At 43.5% G+C, this 21659-nt stretch overlaps 1 protein-coding gene across 16 annotated transcripts in view; it reads right to left on the bottom strand.

Moving 5' to 3' along the window:
• MAST2 (microtubule associated serine/threonine kinase 2) overlaps positions 1-21659 on the bottom strand; it is a 292830-nt gene that overhangs the window by 112793 nt on the left and 158378 nt on the right. For all 16 annotated transcript variants that reach the window (XM_068239556.1, XM_068239565.1, XM_068239557.1 and 13 more), the window contains 2 exons: positions 6565-6656; positions 1712-1787 (listed from right to left, as the gene is read on the bottom strand). In XM_068239556.1, coding sequence (XP_068095657.1) covers positions 1712-1787; positions 6565-6656 — 168 coding nt within the window. The remainder of the gene's footprint in view (positions 1-1711; positions 1788-6564; positions 6657-21659) is intronic.

Genomic DNA, 21659 nt, shown 5'->3' with positions numbered 1-21659 from the left:
GCTCCTCCTCAACTCCTGCCCCCCTTTCAGTTGGGGTCCCCCAGGGCTCTGTTCTAGGCCCCCTTCTTTTCTCCATATACACTTCCTCAATTGGCAAGCTTATCTCCTCCCTGGGCTTCAATTACCACCTTTATGCAGATGACACTCAGATTTACCTCCATACCCCCGATCTCTCAGCCACCACCATAAACAAGGTCTCCTCGTGTCTCTCAGCAATTTCCTCCTGGATGTCAGCTAGGTTCCTAAAGCTTAACCTAGACAAAACTGAGCTCCTGATCCTTCCACCCCATGCTGCTGCACCCATCCCAGGTTTCCACCTCACAATCGACAACACAACCATTCTCCCTACCTCCCAGGCCCGCTGCCTGGGTGTCACCTTGGACTCTGACCTCTCCTTCATCCCACACATCCAAAACATCACAAGAGCCTGCAATTTCCACCTCCGTAATATCTCCAAGATCCGCCCATTCTTAACCCCGGACACGACCAAACTGCTCATCCATGCCCTCATCATCTCCCGCCTTGATTACTGTAACTCACTCCTTTCTGGCCTCCCCCTGAAACGCACTGCCCCCCTTCAATCAGTGATGAACGCGGCTGCAAGACTCATCCATTCTTCGCACCGCTCTGCATCCACATCTCCCCTTTGTGAATCCCTGCACTGGCTCCCTATCAGTCTCAGGATAAGTTTCAAGATTCTATGCCTGGCGTATAAATCTGTGCACAAAACATGCCCTACCTACATCTCGCAGCTTGTTCACAAGTATACACCAGGTCGCCCCCTCCGTTCCTCCAACAACCTTCGCCTCACCACCCCGCGCATTTCACACTCCCATGCCCGCCTGCAGGATTTCTCAAGAGCTGCCCCCACCCTCTGGAATGCCCTTCCACCACCCATCAGACTTGCTCCCTCTTTCAACACATTCAAGCAAGCCCTCAAAACCCACCTCTTTATGATGGCCTACCCACCTCCTACCACACAGTAACTCTCTAAGGGCTGGTTCAGACGGACGTTTGCAGAGCGTTTACAGCCAGCGTTCAGGGCTTTGTGTTAAACGCTCCCATTCAAGTGAATGGGAGCGTTTGTACCAAGCTTTCAAGCGCGTTTACACAAACGCGGCGTTTGGGTCCCGATTTTCCCTGGCATTCAAGGAGCCCCTGGAAGCTACATGTAGCTTTCAGGGGAGGTTAACCGCGACGGCTAATGTCCCTCTAGGGGAAGAAAAAACGCGACCGCATCCAAACGCACATGAACGCTGCTAAACGCGACGCCAACGAACGCAACGCCTCCAAACGTCCATCTGAACCAGCCCTAAGGAATATTTAACAGCCCCCCCCCTAGTGTTTCCACCCCTCCCTTTAGATTGTAAGCCTCTGGCAGGGTCCTCCACTCCCTAGTGTAATCTACAGGATCATGTGCTCCTGTCCTATGACAGCCTGTACTTGTATTACTGGGCCTACCTAACCAGCCCATATTGCATGATCATGTATTTTGTACAATTTGTATGTATAACTTTGTTCTATGTATGTCATCCTTGTATCATTGTATATATTTATTGTCCAGCGCTGCGTAATATGTTGGCGCTTTATAAATACAATAAATAATAATAATAATAAAACAATTGACTGCAATGGCAAGAGGACAGTAATATCAGAACGGTAATGCTGTGAAAGGCAAGCACTCTGCCCAGGAATAATTTAACCCTCTTACCTGCGGGCTGGGACAAAGGAAAAGTGAGCAGCAGCATTGGGTGAGAAGTTCCTGGGGCTGTCCAGAGGGCTGTTACCTGAAGAGGAAGGAGGAAAGAAATAAAGAATGAATGAGCACACTGCCATCTGCTGGTGATATATTACTACACCAGCCTTGTACACTTATTAAACAATACTGTATGATTATCTACTATCCTCAGAAAGATAAAACTAAGCACTTGTAGTTTGACAGTGAATGAGAAGGCGGCACAGAGCTTGTTGCAGCTGCCGCCAATCGTAGCAGGTGCTCAGAACAGACACTGTCATTCATCTCTCAAGGAAATAGATGTTTGGGTTAATCTCCTGTAAGGGCGGAACAATAATTACTCCATCTGAATAGGAATTTGCATTTCTTCTCCTCTCATGCCCGACACAATTAGAGAATGAGACAGGAAATCTAAATGAGAAGCCGTGACTGGCAATCCAACTTTCAGATCTTCTCTTTTGTCCTAACACTAGGAAACTGCCAGCCAATCACATGACTTCTACACTTGGCCACACTGCAGGACCTGTTGCTGAAATCACACTATGCCGAATGAATCAACTTGGTCACGTCAGCACTGCAAACTCATTACTCGGAGTTTAAAAAGGCCAAACTCGCAATGATTGTAAACTACTGTTTCTACTTCCCGCGTGTGGCTTGGCTCATGAATAAAGCAAGAGAACCGTACTTGAACTCATTAGAAACCGCAGACGGACTGCTGGCAGAACAAAATGTATTACTCTGAATCCGAAAGGTTCCATCTGAATAACACGAGTGGAGTAGTAAACGAGATGAGAATAAAAGCAGCAGCAACACATGTGGCAGGAAAATAGGACTACCTCACTCTCATACTGCTTAGCTGTATACCAGCTTTTCTAAAGAGCACAGAAGGGTAAAAATATAGGACACATTGTATTATTGTCTATATCACCACCAGCAATCTTTCCCCTGGAGTCCTGCTCACTCTGCCATCATGATAGGATGAGGGGGAAGATGTGCTCAGTGGGGAAACAAAGCAATACAAAGTTATTCAACTTCCATTGCAATACATATATTAAGATCTATAAAGCGGATTTCTTCCTGTGGAGAAAACAACTCAGAGGAATGCGTTAAGTACAATTATGGGAGGAAAAAAAATGCAGCACAACTATGAAAGTAATTACTTATATTGTTACTGCAATTCAGTTTTCAAAACGTTTTAATATGTGTTCTTGTTATCAGCTTTGAAATGCAGCAAAATAGTCTTTTCTGTCTCTAGGGGGTTACTTTACTAAGGTTCCCTGCACACTGCAAATCCGTTTTGCAATTCCGATTCCAAATTTGCAATTCTGCTTTTCCCTGAATGCAATCAACGGAAAAACGGAGGAAAAAAACAGCATGCAGTAACTAATAAAAATCAGAATCGGATGTAAAAAACGATTAAAAAAAAAAAAAAAAAAAAAAATCGGAATCGCGTGCAGTGTCCAGGGAGCCTAAGGCTGGTTTCAGGATTGGAGTTAGCGGTGACCGCACCGCCAAAAACATGCATTCGAGGTGTTTGGGGATTACCACATTAAAACACGGTAATCCCTGTCTGACAGCCGGTCAAGCAGGAAGTGACACTCAGTTCCTGTGGCTGAAGCGATCATGTGCGCGAAAGCATAATGCTTAAAATACACTTCTGCACATGCGTGTGTGAATACTTGTGGCGGGCATTTTAAAACATACACACCGCCATAGACTAATTTGACTTCCAGTCCGCCACATGTCGCTGCAGAACCACATGGTAACATAGGATTGCCCTAGCGTCGGGGACGTAGCAAAAAGTCACTTCTGTCACATAGCACCATATGGTGTCGGTATGAATGTACCTATAGGCTTTCATTACCCTGTGGTGTATTTCCCTGTGTGAAACGCTCCTAAAGAGTATAGAGGAAAAATGGCTACTATTTGGCCATAGTCTGCACATCTTGTCCAGGTCCTATCACAATGTAGCAAGTATTGCTGACTAGTAATTTAGTATTCGAGGGAATACAATCACATGACCAGTCACACTGTAATTATACATACAGGACAGCACCACAGCGTATACATGTGTGAGACTGCCAATGTACTGCTAATATAGCAACACTATATAGCACTCACTGGCAAACTATTATTTAAAAAAAAAATCTAGTTCAGGCTGGTGAGATCACTTTCATTCTCCCCAACTTGGGAACCTTGTGAAGCAGCGGCGGAGGTGTGTGCTTGTTCTGCATGGGGCTATGTGACATGAATGTCTGAGGTTTCATTGTGATGCGTCACAGTCTGAAAATTATTTTTTTTAATTCTGGATTTGGTCCTTGCACTAGCCGCAAATTGCGGCAGTTTTCCACACACCATTTCGGATGTGGAATTGCAGCCTACTGAAAACATCCAACTCGAGTGTGGCCAAAAAGTAAAAAAATCAAAAATACCGCCAACTGCGGTTTTCCGCAGACCACACTCGAATCTTTATAGGCTGCATTCCCATTGGGCTGCTGCATCCATTTTTTAAATGGACGTGCTACCTGTGCTGATGCAAATTTACATCTGTATCCAACGGCTATGGGGATTTGGATGCGGCCTGCAAAAAAACAAAAACAAAAAAAAAAAAGAACTGCACAATTCAGGTGCAGCCTATCAATTTCAATAGGCTGCGATTTTGGATATGAAATAGTGTGCGGAAGGATATACGGTTAGTGGGAACAGCCCCATGCACGGCTATAGTGATGCTGCCTCAGCTTCGCATATATGAGACAATGGCCTCAATTCACTAAGCTTATCTCCTGTCTTTAATAACTCTTCTAGAGTTGTTACCATGGTGATAAGGCATGTAGTATTCAGGAAACATTTTACCTCAGGCAAACCTAAAGTTAACTCTTCTGTCTTTAAGTTAACTCTTCAATCCTTAAAATAACTCCAGAGTTAAAGACAGGCTGTTTATTAACTGCATGTGAAAATAACTACAGAGGAGGTAACTTAACTACAGAGGAGGTAACTTAACTACAGAGGAGGTAACTTAACTACAGAGGAGGTAACTTAACTACAGAGGAGGTAACTTAACTACAGAGGAGGTAACTTAACTACAGAGGAGGTAACTTAACTACAGAGGAGGTAACCTAACTACAGAGGAGGTAACCTAACTACAGAGGAGGTAACCTTACTACAGAGGAGGTAACTTAACTACAGAGGAGGTAACTTAACTACAGAGGAGGTAACTTAACTACAGAGGAGGTAACTTAACTACAGAGGAGGTAACTTAACTACAGAGGAGGTAACTTAAGGAATGAAGAGATAAGATAACTCTCTCTTATGTGGAGGTAAGTTTTCTCTTGCCTTATCTCAAGCATGATCTTAGTGAATTGAGGCCAATGTTGGTGAAAATGAGCTTGCATCAGAGCTGTGCTGATACCGGACGTAATGTCCAGTGGAGCACAGCATTATTCAAGTAAATGATCAATATTTGTCAAATAGCAATCAAAAGGCCACCTCTGATGATGATGGAGGTCTTTAGTACAGAGAGGCCAGGTATTTTCACTCAAGCAATGTCTCCACATTTTCCAAATAAAAAGCACCATATTTGCATATGCAGAAGAGACGTGGTAATACCATCATTGTCACACAATCCCAGAACCAAATTAGAGTTCTTGTTAATCCTCAAGTGCTGTGTATTTCTTTCCCCATCCAAGCACATAGTACATTATGATAAAGCTCTCGGCTGCAGCTCCTGACATGCAGATAAGAGAGTAGATACGGCATATTATGCAGCCATTATCTATGTCATTAATAAATGACCCCTGTCCCCTGGATTCCAGTAATGGCAGCTTGCGTCACACTGATTAACGTTATATGAAGCTGGCTGAGGGTAATTCTATGAAATTGAGAACTTTTAACTTCTTATAGTGTGAGGACCTCAGGCAGCGGATGTGTCAGGAACTCAATTAGAGCTGATGGGATTGTGGGCACGTGAGAGGCGGAGGAAAGATTTACATATTAAGCAGCTCTCATGGAAATAGGACAGGGATGACTCGTGCTGGGTGATAAATGAGCAGATCAGGATTTACTGACGAGGAGTTTACCCAGAACCCAACTGTAATTGGAGCACCATGTGAGCCGACAGCACTTATCTCCCAGCGCACAGCCCCCCTTCTCAGCTGATGCCACTGACCCTCATTTCTCAAGCAGCTATGGGAAGTTCACACGTCTGCAGTTCATTTCCTTTGCATTTCACAACTATCTGCTCTGGCATTCAGGAAGTCATAGGGAAAGACAGAATGTCACAAAGAGGACATCCAGAGAAAATGTGCAGAATTTGTACATTTACTTGCCAACATACTGAATTCACCGCCTGTCAGCTGCTTTCCTGCAACAGCCGGATGCTTGTTAGCACTCAGTACCAGTAGTAGACAGGCGCCCTGAGCACAGCTGCAGCCGCATGTAGAAATGACGCAATCCAATGCCATCCTGTAACATCACCGCGTGTCAGCACTTGACATCCATGGTGCTGCTACCGCTGCAATTATGTTGCATTTAAAATGCACCCGAATTGCACTGGCAGGCGGAAGAGAGAGAAATATGGAGCCCCGAAGTGAGAGACATATGGAGGCTGCCATATGCATTTCCTTTTAAACAATACCAGTTGTCCTGCTGATCTCTTTGGTTGTAGTAGTGTCTGAATCACACACCTGTACCAGGCATGTGCTAATCCAGTCAGACTATAGACAGAAACATATGATCTGCATGCTTGTTCAGGGTCCATGGCTGAAAAGTATTAGAGGCAATGGACGGATCCAGCATGCAGCAGTATATTGTATTATTGTATAAGCACTGACCTGTATGGCCATGGAGGGGAGAGTGCGGTCGGGGGAGGGTGGGTGACGTGCTGGATGCTACAATCAGGCTCTTGCGGTTACTTGTGCGGCAGCTGTGAAGAGAATGAAAGAAATCATGAATAGAATACACACCCATAGAGGACTAGTAGGGCATTAAACGTTAGTGGCACAACATTCCACACACTCAGCACACATCTTAAACATGCTGCATGTTAAGCACACTTCTTACATTGCCTATCTATAAATATCTGTCAATAAAAACAAGCAAATATGCAGTTGGTTAATGTGAAAAACTACCACAAAAATAATTTTCTGTTCTTCTCCGGTGGATTTTCACTTCAGATTGGAAAATGACAGCTAGTAGAGACAGACAATGAGATGCTCATAATTCAAGCTTGCATGCAAATTTCATGTAAATTGTATGCAACCTGGAAATTTGCTGAAAATGCATTCAAATGGTCAAGCTGCATACAATTTGCATTAATTCTGCATGCAAACAGGAATTAGGCCTGGGATCCACTGCAAAGCGCTATCGCTAGCAATTTGTGGTAGCGCTTTGCAAGCGATTTTGGGCACAATTTCCCTGCTCTTACACAATACATTAGAATGTAACCGCTCCCAAAATACTGCATGTCCTGCGATTGCGATTTCCTTAAAGGGAACCTAAACAGAGGGATATGGATGTTTCCTTTTAAACAATACCAGTTGCCTGGCAGTCCCGCTGATCTCTTTGGCTGCAGTAGTGGCTGAATCATAGACCTGAAACAAGCATGCAACTAATCCAGTCTGACTTCAGTCAGAGCACCTGATCTGCATGCTTGTTGAGGGGCTGTGGCTAAAAGTATTAGTAACACAATCAGCAGGAGAGCCAGGCAACTGGTATTTTAAAAGGAAACATGCATATCATTCTCAGTTTCGGTTCCCTTTAATTGCAATTGCCCTAGTGGAATCTGTCCCATCCATTTACATTGGCAGAGCATTTAGGGAAATCGATAGCGATTGAAAGCGATCCCTAAACACTCAAAAAAATGCTCGTGGGTTCCAGCCCTTAGGGTTGGTTCACATTGGGCACTTGCCCATTCGGCAGCAAAATCTCGCGATTTGCGCGCGTGATTCCCGTCAATAGAATGAGAATCACAGCGCAATTGCCCCAAAGATGCATCGCATTTGCGATTGATCACAAACGCCGCAGCGTGAATGTATCCATATTGCTCTTGCAGTGTGTAGCAGCCCTTATTCGCATCACATTGACCATTGCTAGTAATGAAACGGTATAGAATCAAAATACGTTAAAATGGCATATGTATGGTCACCATTAGACCTATTCCGTTGCACCAAAGATCACATCATTGCCATAAGCAATCACAGGGCACAATAAGTAAAGGACGGCTCGTCCTTAAAGGGCCTGAACCATCCAGTCCTGAAAAGGTTAACAGACCAAATAAAGGTTATATTTTATTGGTATTTGTAGGCCTTTCCCTCAGGGAAAGTGTTTGAATTTTAGCTCCCTTACACCCCATATTCAGAATGTTACAGTATTTTCACAACTGGGAATGCATGAAATATTATAAATAAGTGCGTTTTTGGCGCACCATCCAGTGGTTTGACTGAAAAAAACCGAGCATCTAGGAAACATTCTTGTTCGCTTACGCTGCATTGACAAGAGCACAGTAAACACTGGGGGATTAATTATCAGTCATCTCCAATAAAGTAGCCATGTGACTTGGACTTCTGTCATGTTACAGACTTGAATACTACAGCAGCTGAGAAAGACATATTTTTGCATAATAGACATGTCAGTGAGACCAGCAGGGGGAGCTCCAGAAATAAAAACACTAATCTAGTCCCAACATAACTGTTATACATCAACACTGCCAGACCAGATCTTTGTTCAGTTCTCGAATACTCGGAAAGAGCCCAGCGGGAAGCCACCGATAGATATCCACGGCAGCAGATTTCTGCATTTCTACATTACCCTAGCAGATTGCACCCTCTGAAGAGAATCACTCCCGGCCATTAACGTTCATCTCGGACTATGTCTTCTATGACAACAGAGTGGTTGTAATGTGATCCTCCCTGCTTTCCAGCAATGCGACATGTACACTTACTGGCAATATGATTCGGGCGGGGGCAGAGGTGAGAGCATGGGGTTACAGCGAGGATCCCGTTTCACAATGGTAGCGCTGTAACATTTTACAGTACGGGTTGGGAAGAAAACACGGGTTACGTTACATCTAACATAACCACTCGCAGCTGTATGTTTTCTGTCTATGAATGAGAAAGGTGGTGCTATCATCAGCCTGTGGGGAGCTTTTCTATAGGTAACTGGAATCTTACAGTGACACAGGAGGATGCATCACAGTAACAAGTTCCTGAAATCAGTGGGATGTGCTCACAGCAGGAAGGTTTCTGACACATCTGAAGTTATCATTGTATCTAATACAGTTAAGGTCAATCAGCACTATTTCAAAAGTGAAAAGTAGTCTTTATAAAAATGATGCAATGTGCATATGCTTTGTTTTCTGCTAGTGACTGTGCACACTGACATTCCTCTGTATGCACACATGCCCTGACTGTGCAGCCAGCCCTTCCCAGCTTAATTAAGAAAGGGAAGTCTTTTTTTATGTTTGTTGGCTGAACTACAAGGCACAGTGCAGCCAATCCAAACACATCCAAGAATCTGAAGTCTGCCTGAGTAACCTAAACTCCCCAACCCCCCACTGTTGGTGTCTGAAGTTACAAAATCAAACTCTAAAGGTGGCGACACACCATACAATCAGAAAAAATTGAAACTCAACCTGATTTCTTGATCACAAAAAAAAAAAGAAAAAAGAGCTTGATTTTTTTTCTTTGGGGGGGGGGGGGGGGGGGGGGATAACCTTTTGGATTTATCAAACTAGTGTACAATTACATCTTTTAATTGTATTGTGTGTGGCCACCTTAAAGAGTACCTATACTGAAAATAAAAAGTCAAAATAACCATACACAGGTCATACTTCCTCCTGTGTAGTCTACCTATAAATCTTTCTCCTCTCCTGCGTCACATTTGTCCTCTGTGATCAATGGAATTCTCCAACCTCCATTTTAAAACTGGCCATTAGCCCATAACAGCTTCCTGGTCAGCACACTGTAGTATCACCAACTTGGCCATAGGGAAACATGGACATTACCTTGCACATTCAGTTGTAACTCACAGCTGCTGATATGTAACTGACAGCAACTGGTATATTTCAGTTCTGACAAAATATTGTCAGAACTGGAAGGGATCACTGTGAGAAGAAAATGGTGAGCTTCTGAGAGGAAGGGACGGTGAAGTTAGTATGTAATATTCATTTGCAGCTATGTCATGTGTTTATTTTAAATCATTTTACTCGGTTCAGGTTCCCTTTAAGCCTCTTTCACACTAGATCAGTTGCTGTGCGCATCCACAGAAATAAGGTCGCACTGCAACAGTGATGGGAAGTCGCATCGCATGTTTTCAAAGTAATGTGACACATACAGTACAGCATACAGTTCATAGACTTGCACAGCACCCTGAACCACCTCGTCTCCCTCGGGACTCCTCCAACTGCATTGCAAAACTACCAGTGTGGAAGGCCCAGTTGAAATATAATTGTATTGTGTTTGTATGCGATTGTTCATTGCACCGCAACACAATAGATATAGTGTGATAGGAGCCTTATGGTAGCCACTAATGATCCAATCTTTTTCTTCCAATCTTACCAAATCTTTGTAGTATACACAGGACCAGCCCTAGACTTTTTGCCGCCTGAGGCAATTTTCAGTGAAATCAAATAGCTGCAAGGGCTGCCATTGTTCAGAAGCTCAACCCCTGCTGTTTTACAACTAGCATTGTCCAGGCTAGGTGTGAAATTCTTCAACTGTAACTGATGTTTTCTGTTTGAAGTACAAAGGGGGTTTGTTTGTGGTCAGTTAGGTAGGAGAGGAAAGATGTCTAAGGGCTGGAACCCACAAGAGCGTTTTTTTGAGCATTTTGGCAGCGCTGCGATACGCTAGCGTTTTGCCAAAACGCTCAGCTGATGTTAATGGATGGGGCAACTTCCACAGGAACGTTTGCGTTTCCCAGAAACGCAAACGCAGGACCTGCAGCATTTTGGGAGCGTTAGCGCTTTAATGTAAAGTATTGAAACGCTAGCAGAAACGCTCAGCAAAACCTAAACTGAGCGGTTTTGCTAGCGTTTTGCGGTTCAGCACACTAACAAAATTAAAAATAATTCACAGGACCAATCAGGATAAAAACGCGAAACGCAAAACGCTACACAACCGCTGAGGAAAAAAACACACTGTTGCAAAACGCGACCGAAAACTCGCATGAATCCGCTTGCAAACCGCTCAGGCAAAACGCTAGCGGTTGCGGTTTGCGTTTGCGTATTTCAGTGGGTTCCAGGCCTCAAAGAGGCACAAACAGCAGTACAAGCCCAACATCTGTCCCAACCCCTCCAGACCCCAAACCAAGTTCTGACAAAAGCTAGGCTATCATCAGGTTGTGTGATTTAAGACTTCAGGCAAGTTTTGCTTTGGTGGGATTATGCTTAAGTGTTTTTTTCTGTTCGTTGAGACACAAATCCTTGCATATGGCTTCTATCTTAGCAGGAACGTTATTTTAATTAAGCCCAGACTCATTGAGTAAGAAACAAACATTTAAGACATTTGGCACATCAGTCTCTCCAGTCTAGTATCTGTGTACGCACAAAAGACGCAGCTGTGGCGCGCGGTCACCCACACGGGAAAGTTGCGGCTTTAATTACAGTAATTTGGAGATGGGTGTGAATTTGAAAGGCGGAGCACAAAACGGGCAAGAACAATAATTACATTCTCAAAATGAGAAGACAACACGCATCTGTTTCACTGCTACTCGCTCGTAAGAGACAGACGTGCCACACATCGCCTGCAATGACCCTCATCCACATACTGCAGGTAATATAACATGGTGCAGCCTATCAGACTCCAGCTACATGATGTAAAAGACAGTGGTCATACAGTGATGTCACTGGAATCAGATAACTACGACATGCCTCTATATGGAAAAAGCTGAATAGTCTTCAGTGGAAAGTACAAAGTTTAAGCTAGTGGAAAAAGAAAACCGCTAAATCCAGGAATGACTGCGCACTATTATATTGTGCCTGAAATAAGTGGTGAAGCTAGAAGCTGGAGGTCCTTGGTTTGGGTGCCGACATTAAACCAGCCAATATTGATACCGAGAAGGTTTTAAACCTGAGGTGAGAGGGATATGTTCGCTGCTATATTTATTTCCTTTTGAACAATGCACATTGCATGGCTGTCCTGCTGATCCTCCGCCTCGAATGCTAGGTACACACAATACAATTTTCTGACAGATTTTCAGTCAGATCGACTATTTCCAACAGGTCCAATCTTATTTCCGATCGATTTTCCATAAAGGTGAGTGGAAAAACGATCGGACCTGTTGGAAATCGTTGATCTGGCAGTAAATGTCAGAAAATTGTATTGAGTGTACCTAGAATAATACTTTTAGCCATAGACCCTGAACAAGCATATGCAGGTCAGGTGCTCTGACTGAAGTCTGACTACTTTGGCTGCATGCTTGTTTCAGGTGTGTGATTCAGACAACGCTGCAGTCAAAGAGATCAGCAGGATGCCAGGTAACTGGCATTGGTTAAAAGGAAATCCATATGGCAGCTTCCTTATCCCTCTCACCTCAGGTCCCTTTTAAGGGAAAGGGTGCCGACAATTAGATCTATGGAGGCCCCACCACGCAACTTAAAGGACTTAAGCCTTGTACACAAAAGTTGCCGCAAACAAAACAATGGGGCAGAAACAAGTTTACTGGCGACAAAAAACATACAACAAGTATTTCCAACGACGTTGTCTGCACAGGATATTGCGAACAACCAACTCATTTAAAGAGAATCTGTAACAAAAAAAAAAAGAGCCCCTGGGGGGTACTTGCCTCGGGAGGGGTTAGCCTCTGGATTCAAAAAAGAGGCGCCTACTTTCCTCCTTAGTATAGAGGCTCCAGCCCCGGGACTCCTCAAGGATCTCCTTGTCGGGCGCTTGTCGGCGTGTACACATGTACAGTAGCGGCTCTCTGCTCAGGCTCTGGCAGAAATAGCCAAGTCCGATTGGGTCCGCTCTACTGCACAGGTGTGAGCCATATGCGCCTGCACAGTAGAATGGACCTGATCAGGCTCTGTTATTTGCGCCAGAGCTCCAGCACGTGTGCAGCGGCAACTGTAAATATAGTTGCCGCTCTGTGCCCTGGGGAGCCAGCGCCGGATCGAGATCGCTGAGCAGGAGGGGGGAAGCCACTTTAGGATCCAAAAGGCTCCCCCCTTCCAAGGTAAGTACTACCCAGGGGTTCTTTTCTTGTCACAGATTCTCTTTAAATAATGTGCACACAAGCAGAAGCGACATTAAGCATGGCATGCACATATTTTGTAAAACAAGATCTATTAAATGTCCTGTACATACCAAACCAACTGCACAATATCTGCCCAACGATCTGAGTTAATCCACCGGATGGATCGGGCAGAATGCCTAATACCAATTGCTCATCATTTGACTAAATTTTTCACACAATTGTCATCAGATACAGCAAAATCGGTCATTTCTTCACACGTTTCCAATGACATTTGTTGAGCGAGTGTACAAGGCTTTAAAGGAACTGCTGCTAATATTTTGGATATACCAGATATCACAAGACACATTGAAAGATCTTGTAGAACCTATGTCTACATAATATGAGACAGATGGTTTAAATGTTTTGGTTGATCAGTGTATGATCTTATCTAGTGCAGGGGACTGCACACATTTATGCTGGTGTTGGTCAATGAGATGCTAATTTTTCCAGCTTGCCTGCAAAATTTATGCAACTTCAACTCTGAGTAAAATTGGGCCTTTCTGCCAATATGGATTCCAAGTTGCATAAAATTTGCATGCAAACCAGAAGAATGAACATGGACCATCTCTACTGATGACATATGAAGGGCAATATGCTTTATCTACCAGTTTCTAAAAATGTATCTAATTAATACATTTTTTTTAAAAAATGAAGGTTTTAGCTGCAGTGGTCAGGTGGCTCTGAGGACTGGATGCCACCGTAGGTTGGAGAGTTTGGTCGCCTGTGTGACCCTCTCTCTGGTCACTTCCTGCAGACTCTCTGATCTCCTCTTGAGTGAGATGTAGTCAGCTGGAGTGTAATTAAAGCTCTTCCATAGGACCGATGGCAGCTGCTCCAGCACCCATTCTTCCTCCTAAATTATTAATATGTGGTGAGCGAGAAGCTGTAGAACACAGGAAAATGTCACAGTGAATCATAATGAAGATCTCAGACCCTTGTCAAATAATTACACTGAATTTCTAAGATGGTTTTCCATAGCCAGTCACCGCAGGTCATGTTTGTCTCCAACATTAGAGAATCACAAACATTTGCTGGAGAACATACCTACATTATACATATATCAGAGTGCAGCAGAGGCCATCATCTAACAAAAACTCCCAGAAGCCTCTGCAAGTGGAGGACAGGAGAGATGGCACAAGTGATTTACAGCCAAAATGCAGTCCATCCGCTAAAGATACAAACAGTACAAGAAATGTTCTGTCAGTCTTAAAAAGCCACTATACCTAAATGCACTTTCTCATATTTCTCATTACTTCAATGGTATATTATATGCTGCTTTCTGCTTGGACTAACATTGGTTTTGCATAATGAGAATGCAGCTGAACAAGTGATAGTCTATGGTGAACAGAGACAAAAACTACAGCAAGGAGAACTTGTAATCAAAGCCTTGGAAATCAAGCGTTTATCACCTTGTAACACCCATACCAATAACCTTCCAGGGCAGAAGGCATAAGTTTAGGCTCCTCCTCAAGAGCAACAAACATCAGCAGCTCTTCTACAAAAATTACCGTATCCTTAGTGCCCTCTTAGTATTATTCCAAGCAGTTCAAAGGACTGACTAAAGGTAGAAAAAGAAAGCATAACACATCAAATAAACTACAAAGAGATTGGAGTCTGTCCTGGACGATTAATAGAAAGGTGCTTCCAAATAAGTAAACCTAGATTAGGCCAATAATCCTTCAGAACAGGTACCATGCGATAATAAGCAGCAAACCTTCAACAGGTCAAGTTGCTTTCACTGCTAGATTAAAGTGAACCGAGCATAATTTTTAACACCCATGGCAGCTCTGTAGCAAATTAAAAATGCTTTCTAAAAATGTGGTTTATTAAAAAAAAAAATCATTTTACCTCATCTTTTTACATTTAAGGGTTAAAATAGGCATCTCTTCTGTCCATGAAAGGATTTGGGGACACAGAAGCAACAGATGATGGAAGGAAGATAAGAAATCACCTAATTAGACTTAACTGACCACAAACAAAACCTGAGCCTTCCCCACTGTACTTCAAACAGAAAACATTAATTACACTTAAAGAATTTCACACCTAGCCTGGATAATGGCAGTGGAAAAGTAGCAGGGAGTTGAACATCTCAAACATGGCAGCCCTTTCAGCTATTTGAAGCCAGGAGCTGCTTAGATCCCTTTAAGAGGATGTTGACATGCTGCCCAGCTTGCCTTTTCAAGGCCTACCGCTATGTATTCTACACGTCCTGACTATGCCACATATCACTTCCTTCTACCCAGAAGAGGTCCAGGTTCACAAGTCTGCATCATAAGCAGAAGAATTCACAAGGAAGTGACTCGTACTCCTGGTGGACATGCTCATAGATACCTGGTTAGCTTCCTGACCGGCCACAACTCCCAAGGTTTTTCAGTGAAGGTATTTGAGGGGCGGAAGTGCCAAAGGGAATGTACACAAACCCAGCATCCCTTGTGTTCTACGTCACACTCAGAAGAAATAAGAGTCAAGGTCTACACAATCTTGAAGAACACTCAAGTGAGGTTACCACCATAAGGCAGACGGCAGAGGGTGTGTCTCTAGGTAGATTCCCGACCTGCGGTGTATGGGCAGCCAACAGATCTCTCTCCAATCAGATATGATCAGAGAGAGATCTGTCTCTTGGTCAATCTGCTCAAACACCCTATAAAATTACAAACCTTAAAAGGATCCAAGCAGCTCCTGCCTTCAAATAGCTGAAAGGGCTGCCATTTTTGAGAAATTCAACTCCCTGCTACTTTTCCACTGCCATTATCCAGGCTAGGTGTGAAATTCTTCAAGTGTGATTAATGTTTTCTATTTGAAGTACAGTGGGGAAGGCTCAGGGTTTGTTTGTGGTCAATTAAGTCTAATTCATTTCTTATCTGCCTTCCATCATCTGTTGCTTCTGTGTCCACAAGTCCTTTCATGGACGAAAGAGGTGCCTATTTTAACCCTTAAAGAGAACCTGTACTGAGTAAAAATATTTAAAATAAACACGAGGTAACTTCAAATGAACATTGCATAGTTACCTTGCCATCAGTTCCTCTCAGAAGCTCACCATTTTCTTCTGACAATAATCCCTTCCAGTTCTGACAATATTTTGTCAGCTCTGAAATATATCGGTTGCTGTCAGTAAAATATCAATTGCTGTCAGTTATAGCTGAGAGGAAAACTGATGTACCAGGTAATGTCCATGTTTCCCTATAGCTCAAGTGGGTGATGTTACAGTGTAACAGTGTGCTGACCAGAAAGCTGTTATGGGTAATGGCCATTTTCAAAATGGAGGATGGAAAATTCCCTTGATCACAGTGAACAAACAGGACGCGGGAGAGGAGAAAGACACCGAGGAGTAGACTACATGGGAGGTAAGTATGACTTGTGTATGTTTATTTTGACTTTTAATTTTCAGTACAGGTTTTCTTTAAATGTAAAAAGATGAGGTAAAATGAAAGTTTTTTTTTTTGTTTTTTTTGTTAAATAATAAACCACATTTTTAGAATGCATTTTTAGTTTGCTATAGAGCTGCCCTGGGTGTTAAAAATATGGCTCGGTTCACTTTAAGTACGTTTGTAATTTTATAGGGGATGTTTTGATTTTTCCAGTTAACCTGGAGGAAGCCCTAATCTAGCAGTATCGGTCCTTGATGATTATGAAGAAAAAGTACAACGTGCTTAAAGAGACTCCGTAACAAAAATTTCATCCGGTTATCTTCCATCCTACAAGTTCCAAAATCTATTGTAATGTGCTCTGGCTTACTGCAGCACGTTCTACTATCACCATCTCTGTAATAAATCAACTTATCTCTCTCTTGTCAGACTTGTCAGCCTGTGTCTGGAAGGCTGCCAAGTTCTTCAGTGTTGTGGTTCTGTGATGCATCTCCCCCCTCCAGGCCCCTCTCTGCACACTGCCTGTGTGTTATTTAGATTAGTGCAGCTTCTCTCTGCTCTATTATCTTTTACAAGCTGGATAAATCCTCCTCTGAGCTGGCTGGGCTTTCACATACTGAAGAATTACAGACAAGGGCAAAGCTGTTTGCAGGAAGAAACAAGCAGCCTGAAACTTCAGTGCATGAGAACAGGGGGAAAGAAACACACAAGTGATCTCTTGAGATTCAGAAGGAAAGCTGTATACAGCCTGCTGGTGTATTGATGTATTTTCTATGTGTGGACATACTGTACATCAACCTACTTCCTGTTTTGGTGGCCATTTTGTTTGTTTATAAACAAACTTTTTAAAACAGTTTTTAACCACTTTTAATGCGGCGGGGAGCAGCGCAATTGTGACAGAGGGTAATAGGAGATGTCCCCTAACACACTGGTATGTTTACTTTTGTGCGATTTTAACAATACAGATTCTCTTTAAGTTCAAGATGGACCAAAAACTTTATCATGTTTGTGCCTGAATTTCAATTAGGACCACAATTGTGTTTGTAAAAATAAAGTTTATTTCCACACTGATAAAAGTCACTACATGTTTTGTGGAAACACAATTATTCATTCATTTTTCATTTCTTCTCTCTCACCTTTCCTAATGCAGTGATGGTGGAATAAGTCATGAGGTCATACAGTAGGAAAATCAGTATGTTGTGTTTTTTCCATCTTTCTCCCAGGGGCCATACTGATGGAAATTAACTACATAGCTCTGATCATTCCAGTCACATTCTCACCACCATAAGTGGCTGTCTAAGGACCCCAGAGACTGGTGTGCACTATACATGCAGGAGGGTTTAGTGGAAGGAGTGCATTAAACATAATCAAATATCCTCCACATCTAGAGCAGAAAATGAGCCACTGGTGCCACAAGCAGCCTGTAACTAGCGTCAGTCTATTCAGAAGAATATACTCTGGATACGTGTTGACACTGGCAAAACTGATTAATTTGACAATTTGAGGACTCCAGAACTATAACTACCACAAAGAGTGTTTCCCTAATCTTCACAGTGCAACTGAAGAATGTAGCAGGAGCAGTGAGACTTACCTGGCTGAAGAAGGAGGCACAAGACACACTATAGGGGAATTATCACCACTAAACAGACTGCATGTAGTAGTTTCAAGGGCTTTAGACAAGCCTTAGCTTGCATTGGTAGGTGTAGCAGAAATGTGCTAAATGGATTACTACTGAGCAGCAGAAGAACATGCACAGTAGTAGTAGAATATCTGCAGCAGATGTTCTTATATAGCGAATCAGCTACTTTTCCAGTTCCAGAGCAGAACTACAATCACTATATACAAAGCTGTGGACTGCTCTGAAATCTACAGGTCATCCCACTGCTAATGCTAAGCAGCATAATCTGTTCTATGCACCTGTACAAGCTGCAGTCATTATACAAGTCACCCGCTCAGAATAACCTCTACTGTATGCAGTGCTGCTCAACGCATTGTAGACCATACACATCATCCTCATATTACTGGAGTTGCAGAATAACCTACGCTCCATAATGTGGACTAAACCAAGACCAAATGGATCAACCCAGCATTGCATCTGAGCAGTGGCCTGTCCACCATATAGCTTCTGCACACTATATTAGATCATAGAGGTCACTTATTTCCTGCACCTGCTGTCCATGATGTTATTTGATGCACACCAAACTGAATTTTTACTTGATAAATACAAAGACATAGCCTGGATAAATAGGAGGAAAAAAAACAGAATCACTAAATGGACATATCCTAATACCAGACAGGCAGAGCAGTGACAGAGCATGCAGAAAACATCAGTCCAGTAAGGAGTTAAGTGGCACCCGCAGGTAGTTTCGGCATGGACACCTAATCCTGAGGTTCTGTTTACAATCAACCTAAACCCTCTGGGCTTCCCAGACAGCATGGATGCTGCACCTTTGGGTTCGGATTTCCCTTAGTGACCTTTGTGAACTAAAAGAAAACTCCCTGAACATCCCCAGCACACGTGTCAGGAGAGGAGACAGACTGTCAGATCTCAGCGCTGCCTGTTAGTTCTGGGAACTTCGCCAGCACACCTCACAGCTACTGACAAGACATTGCCCTCATGTGGAGTCCACACCCAGCTGGGAGTGCCCGCAAATCCTCTGTACAGGGGGGAAACCACACTACAGAGGAAGAGAAGAACTTGCACTCTAGACAATGCATTGAAATAAGAAGGGAAGCAGAGCAAGCAGTGATACAGGTTGGCTGATTACCTTTTGGATCGTCGCAACATATCGCTCTCTGGCAGAGAGAAATTGGACAGAACCGTCCAGAAGGAGTCAGACATGATCCAGGAGACGACTCATGACTGGCGCAGCTCTGTACACATCCAGATGGAGACGGGGAAGGATGGAGCTGTATTCCCCGAGGATGATACAGGAGTGATGCTGTACTGCCTCCTCCTCCGCACTATCGATTTCACATAGTTCCCCTCCCTCTGCCCCCACAATCACAGACTACTCTAATTCGAGCCGGAGCATTAAAGCCGGGGTGTCTGTCAACCGCCCCTCAGACGCAGATTTCCTAAAACTCTCCAATTATAGAGGCTGATGCTGTGATTAACACTTCACAGGGGTGCAGTGATCATGAAATGTTCCTCCATTCACAGCGCACAGGACCAACCACAAATCCTCACAGCCTCTGCAAAATAACCTGCCGTCTGAGCATCTTCTATTATTCATTTCTACTATTCATACATTCAATTTACAGCTATTTTTACTGCTTCTTTCCTCTAACATTTAATTTCTCAGCTCTTTTCTAAAAATAAATTCGTGATGCTACTAGTAACAGCTGAGAAAATAATGTGCTTTCTAAAGTGCTCTTGCAGCGGAGTAAAGTGTGAAAACATCGATGTTCCCAGCAGACTTTCTCCTAGTAAGACAGTAACTTCTGTGGAATAAAGTCCTGCAATGTCTGACTGTTCCTGCCGGCCTAAACGTATGAAATAATATAAACATGAAGGCAAGTAATACCCCGTTTCCACTAACATTAAGATAACCCCACAAAAGTAAGCCCTAGCAGGAATTTGCTTGAAATATAAGCCCTACCCTGAAAGTGAGCCCTAGTGGCAGTAAGGGGAAAAAGTATGGGAACTTGTGTTATTACTGGAGCTGATGGTTTTGTAGGCAGGACCATCGGTTCATCATTGGGCCAATCACTGCACTCACTGCGACTCAGTGAGTGCAGCGATTGGTCCAATTGGAGTGCAGTGATAAAGCCTGATTGTTTCTTTTCTGCAAGACCATTGGCTCCAGTAGAAAGATAAATTGCCATACTTCTTCCCCATAGGCTGAAGCTTGGGGACACAGTGGCAAAGGAGATCAGAGGACAGGGGGACACCAGGAGGACATGGGGACAGAAGAAGACACAGCAGAGGACAGGGGATAGAAGCGGACACAGGCACAGAGGGGGACACCAGGAGGACACTAAAGGAACAGGCGGGACACAGAGGCAAACAAGAGGTGGATCCGGAAGAGGAAGCAGAATGGGGAAGGTAGGAGGACACAAAGCACAGGAACTTGTGTGTTCGTAGAAATATAAGACATCACCTGAATATAAGCCCAAGCACAGTTTTAGAGCAAAAATGAATGCGACACCGTCTTATTTCTGGGAAAACACGGTAGCAAGGCAGGAGGGAGGCAGGATAGAAAGTATGTTTAACTCTGCAAAGAGGGAGAAGGATTCTGCATGTCAAACACTGGGTTCAGCAGGCTTTCTGTCTGATATTCCAGTCACTGGTGAAGTTCTCTATAGAAGCAACATCAATATTGCACACACACTGCAGAGACAAAAAATCTCTGTCATTAGGATGGGAAGGAGATAAGAGTCACATCTGAATACAATGCCAACTATTAATACCAGATGTGATCTGCAAGAGAAATTTCTAATAAGAGATTAATGAGTCTGGCAATAAGAAATGCCAGAAAGGAAATGAAAATAACCCAAAATGATGCTGATCAGTCACAGGGTAACTATGACACCGGCCATTTCTGCTCTAATAGACGTCATGTAGAAACGCTGGACTGAGCATATCAAAGTACCTGAAACAAAACTGGTCTGCTGTATACAATATTAGCATTTTCATTAAATGGTAATCCTAACGTCTGAGATCAGCAAGTAGCCGTAGGATGACAACTCTCAGTGGGAGTCGAGCACTGAATGGGCCCATTTAAAAGCCCCGCCTGAATGCCATTGTGTGACCTAAAGATAAGTGGCACCAGCAAAATCTGCCTACGGATCGGCCTATTCCAATTCTTGTATAGAGCAGCAGGAGACCCTCAGCACAGTCAGAGTGCACCTGCATGTCCGGCCTTTGCAGTTCCCACTACTTCCACAGAAGATCTGGCCATGTATGGGCACCTTGAAGACCACATTCCGTTCAAACATGAATATGTTCTAAATAGACACTGGGGACTTATTCTATATGCTGGGTCATGTCAACAGTCACATTCATCATTGTGAATATTATCCTCAGCTACCTAATGTCATTGGAACTTGTAAATATGAAGGAGTGGTAGGTTGGGGGGGGGGGGGGGGGACTGACCACCACAAAATTATAATTCCATGAGAGTAAGCTATCTTGTAGCAGCCTAGCGTGTTTATGATGGCCCCATACTGGCAATCCTCACAAGGCAATCCTCAGACAGAGCCTCTGTGCTTATAGAGAGCCATATTGAAGCCTTGCATCCTTGGTGAGGGAGATTAAAGCCCCCTCAGAGTCTAAATGACAGCAGATCACTTGTGAAGTATAAACTGAAATACATCCCACCACCGTG

The sequence above is a fragment of the Hyperolius riggenbachi genome, chromosome 6, assembly GCF_040937935.1.
Source record: "Hyperolius riggenbachi isolate aHypRig1 chromosome 6, aHypRig1.pri, whole genome shotgun sequence".
NCBI classification, from domain to species: domain Eukaryota; kingdom Metazoa; phylum Chordata; class Amphibia; order Anura; family Hyperoliidae; genus Hyperolius; species Hyperolius riggenbachi.
Note: the sequence above shows the minus strand (reverse complement) of the source record. Positions and strands in the feature narration are given on the sequence as shown.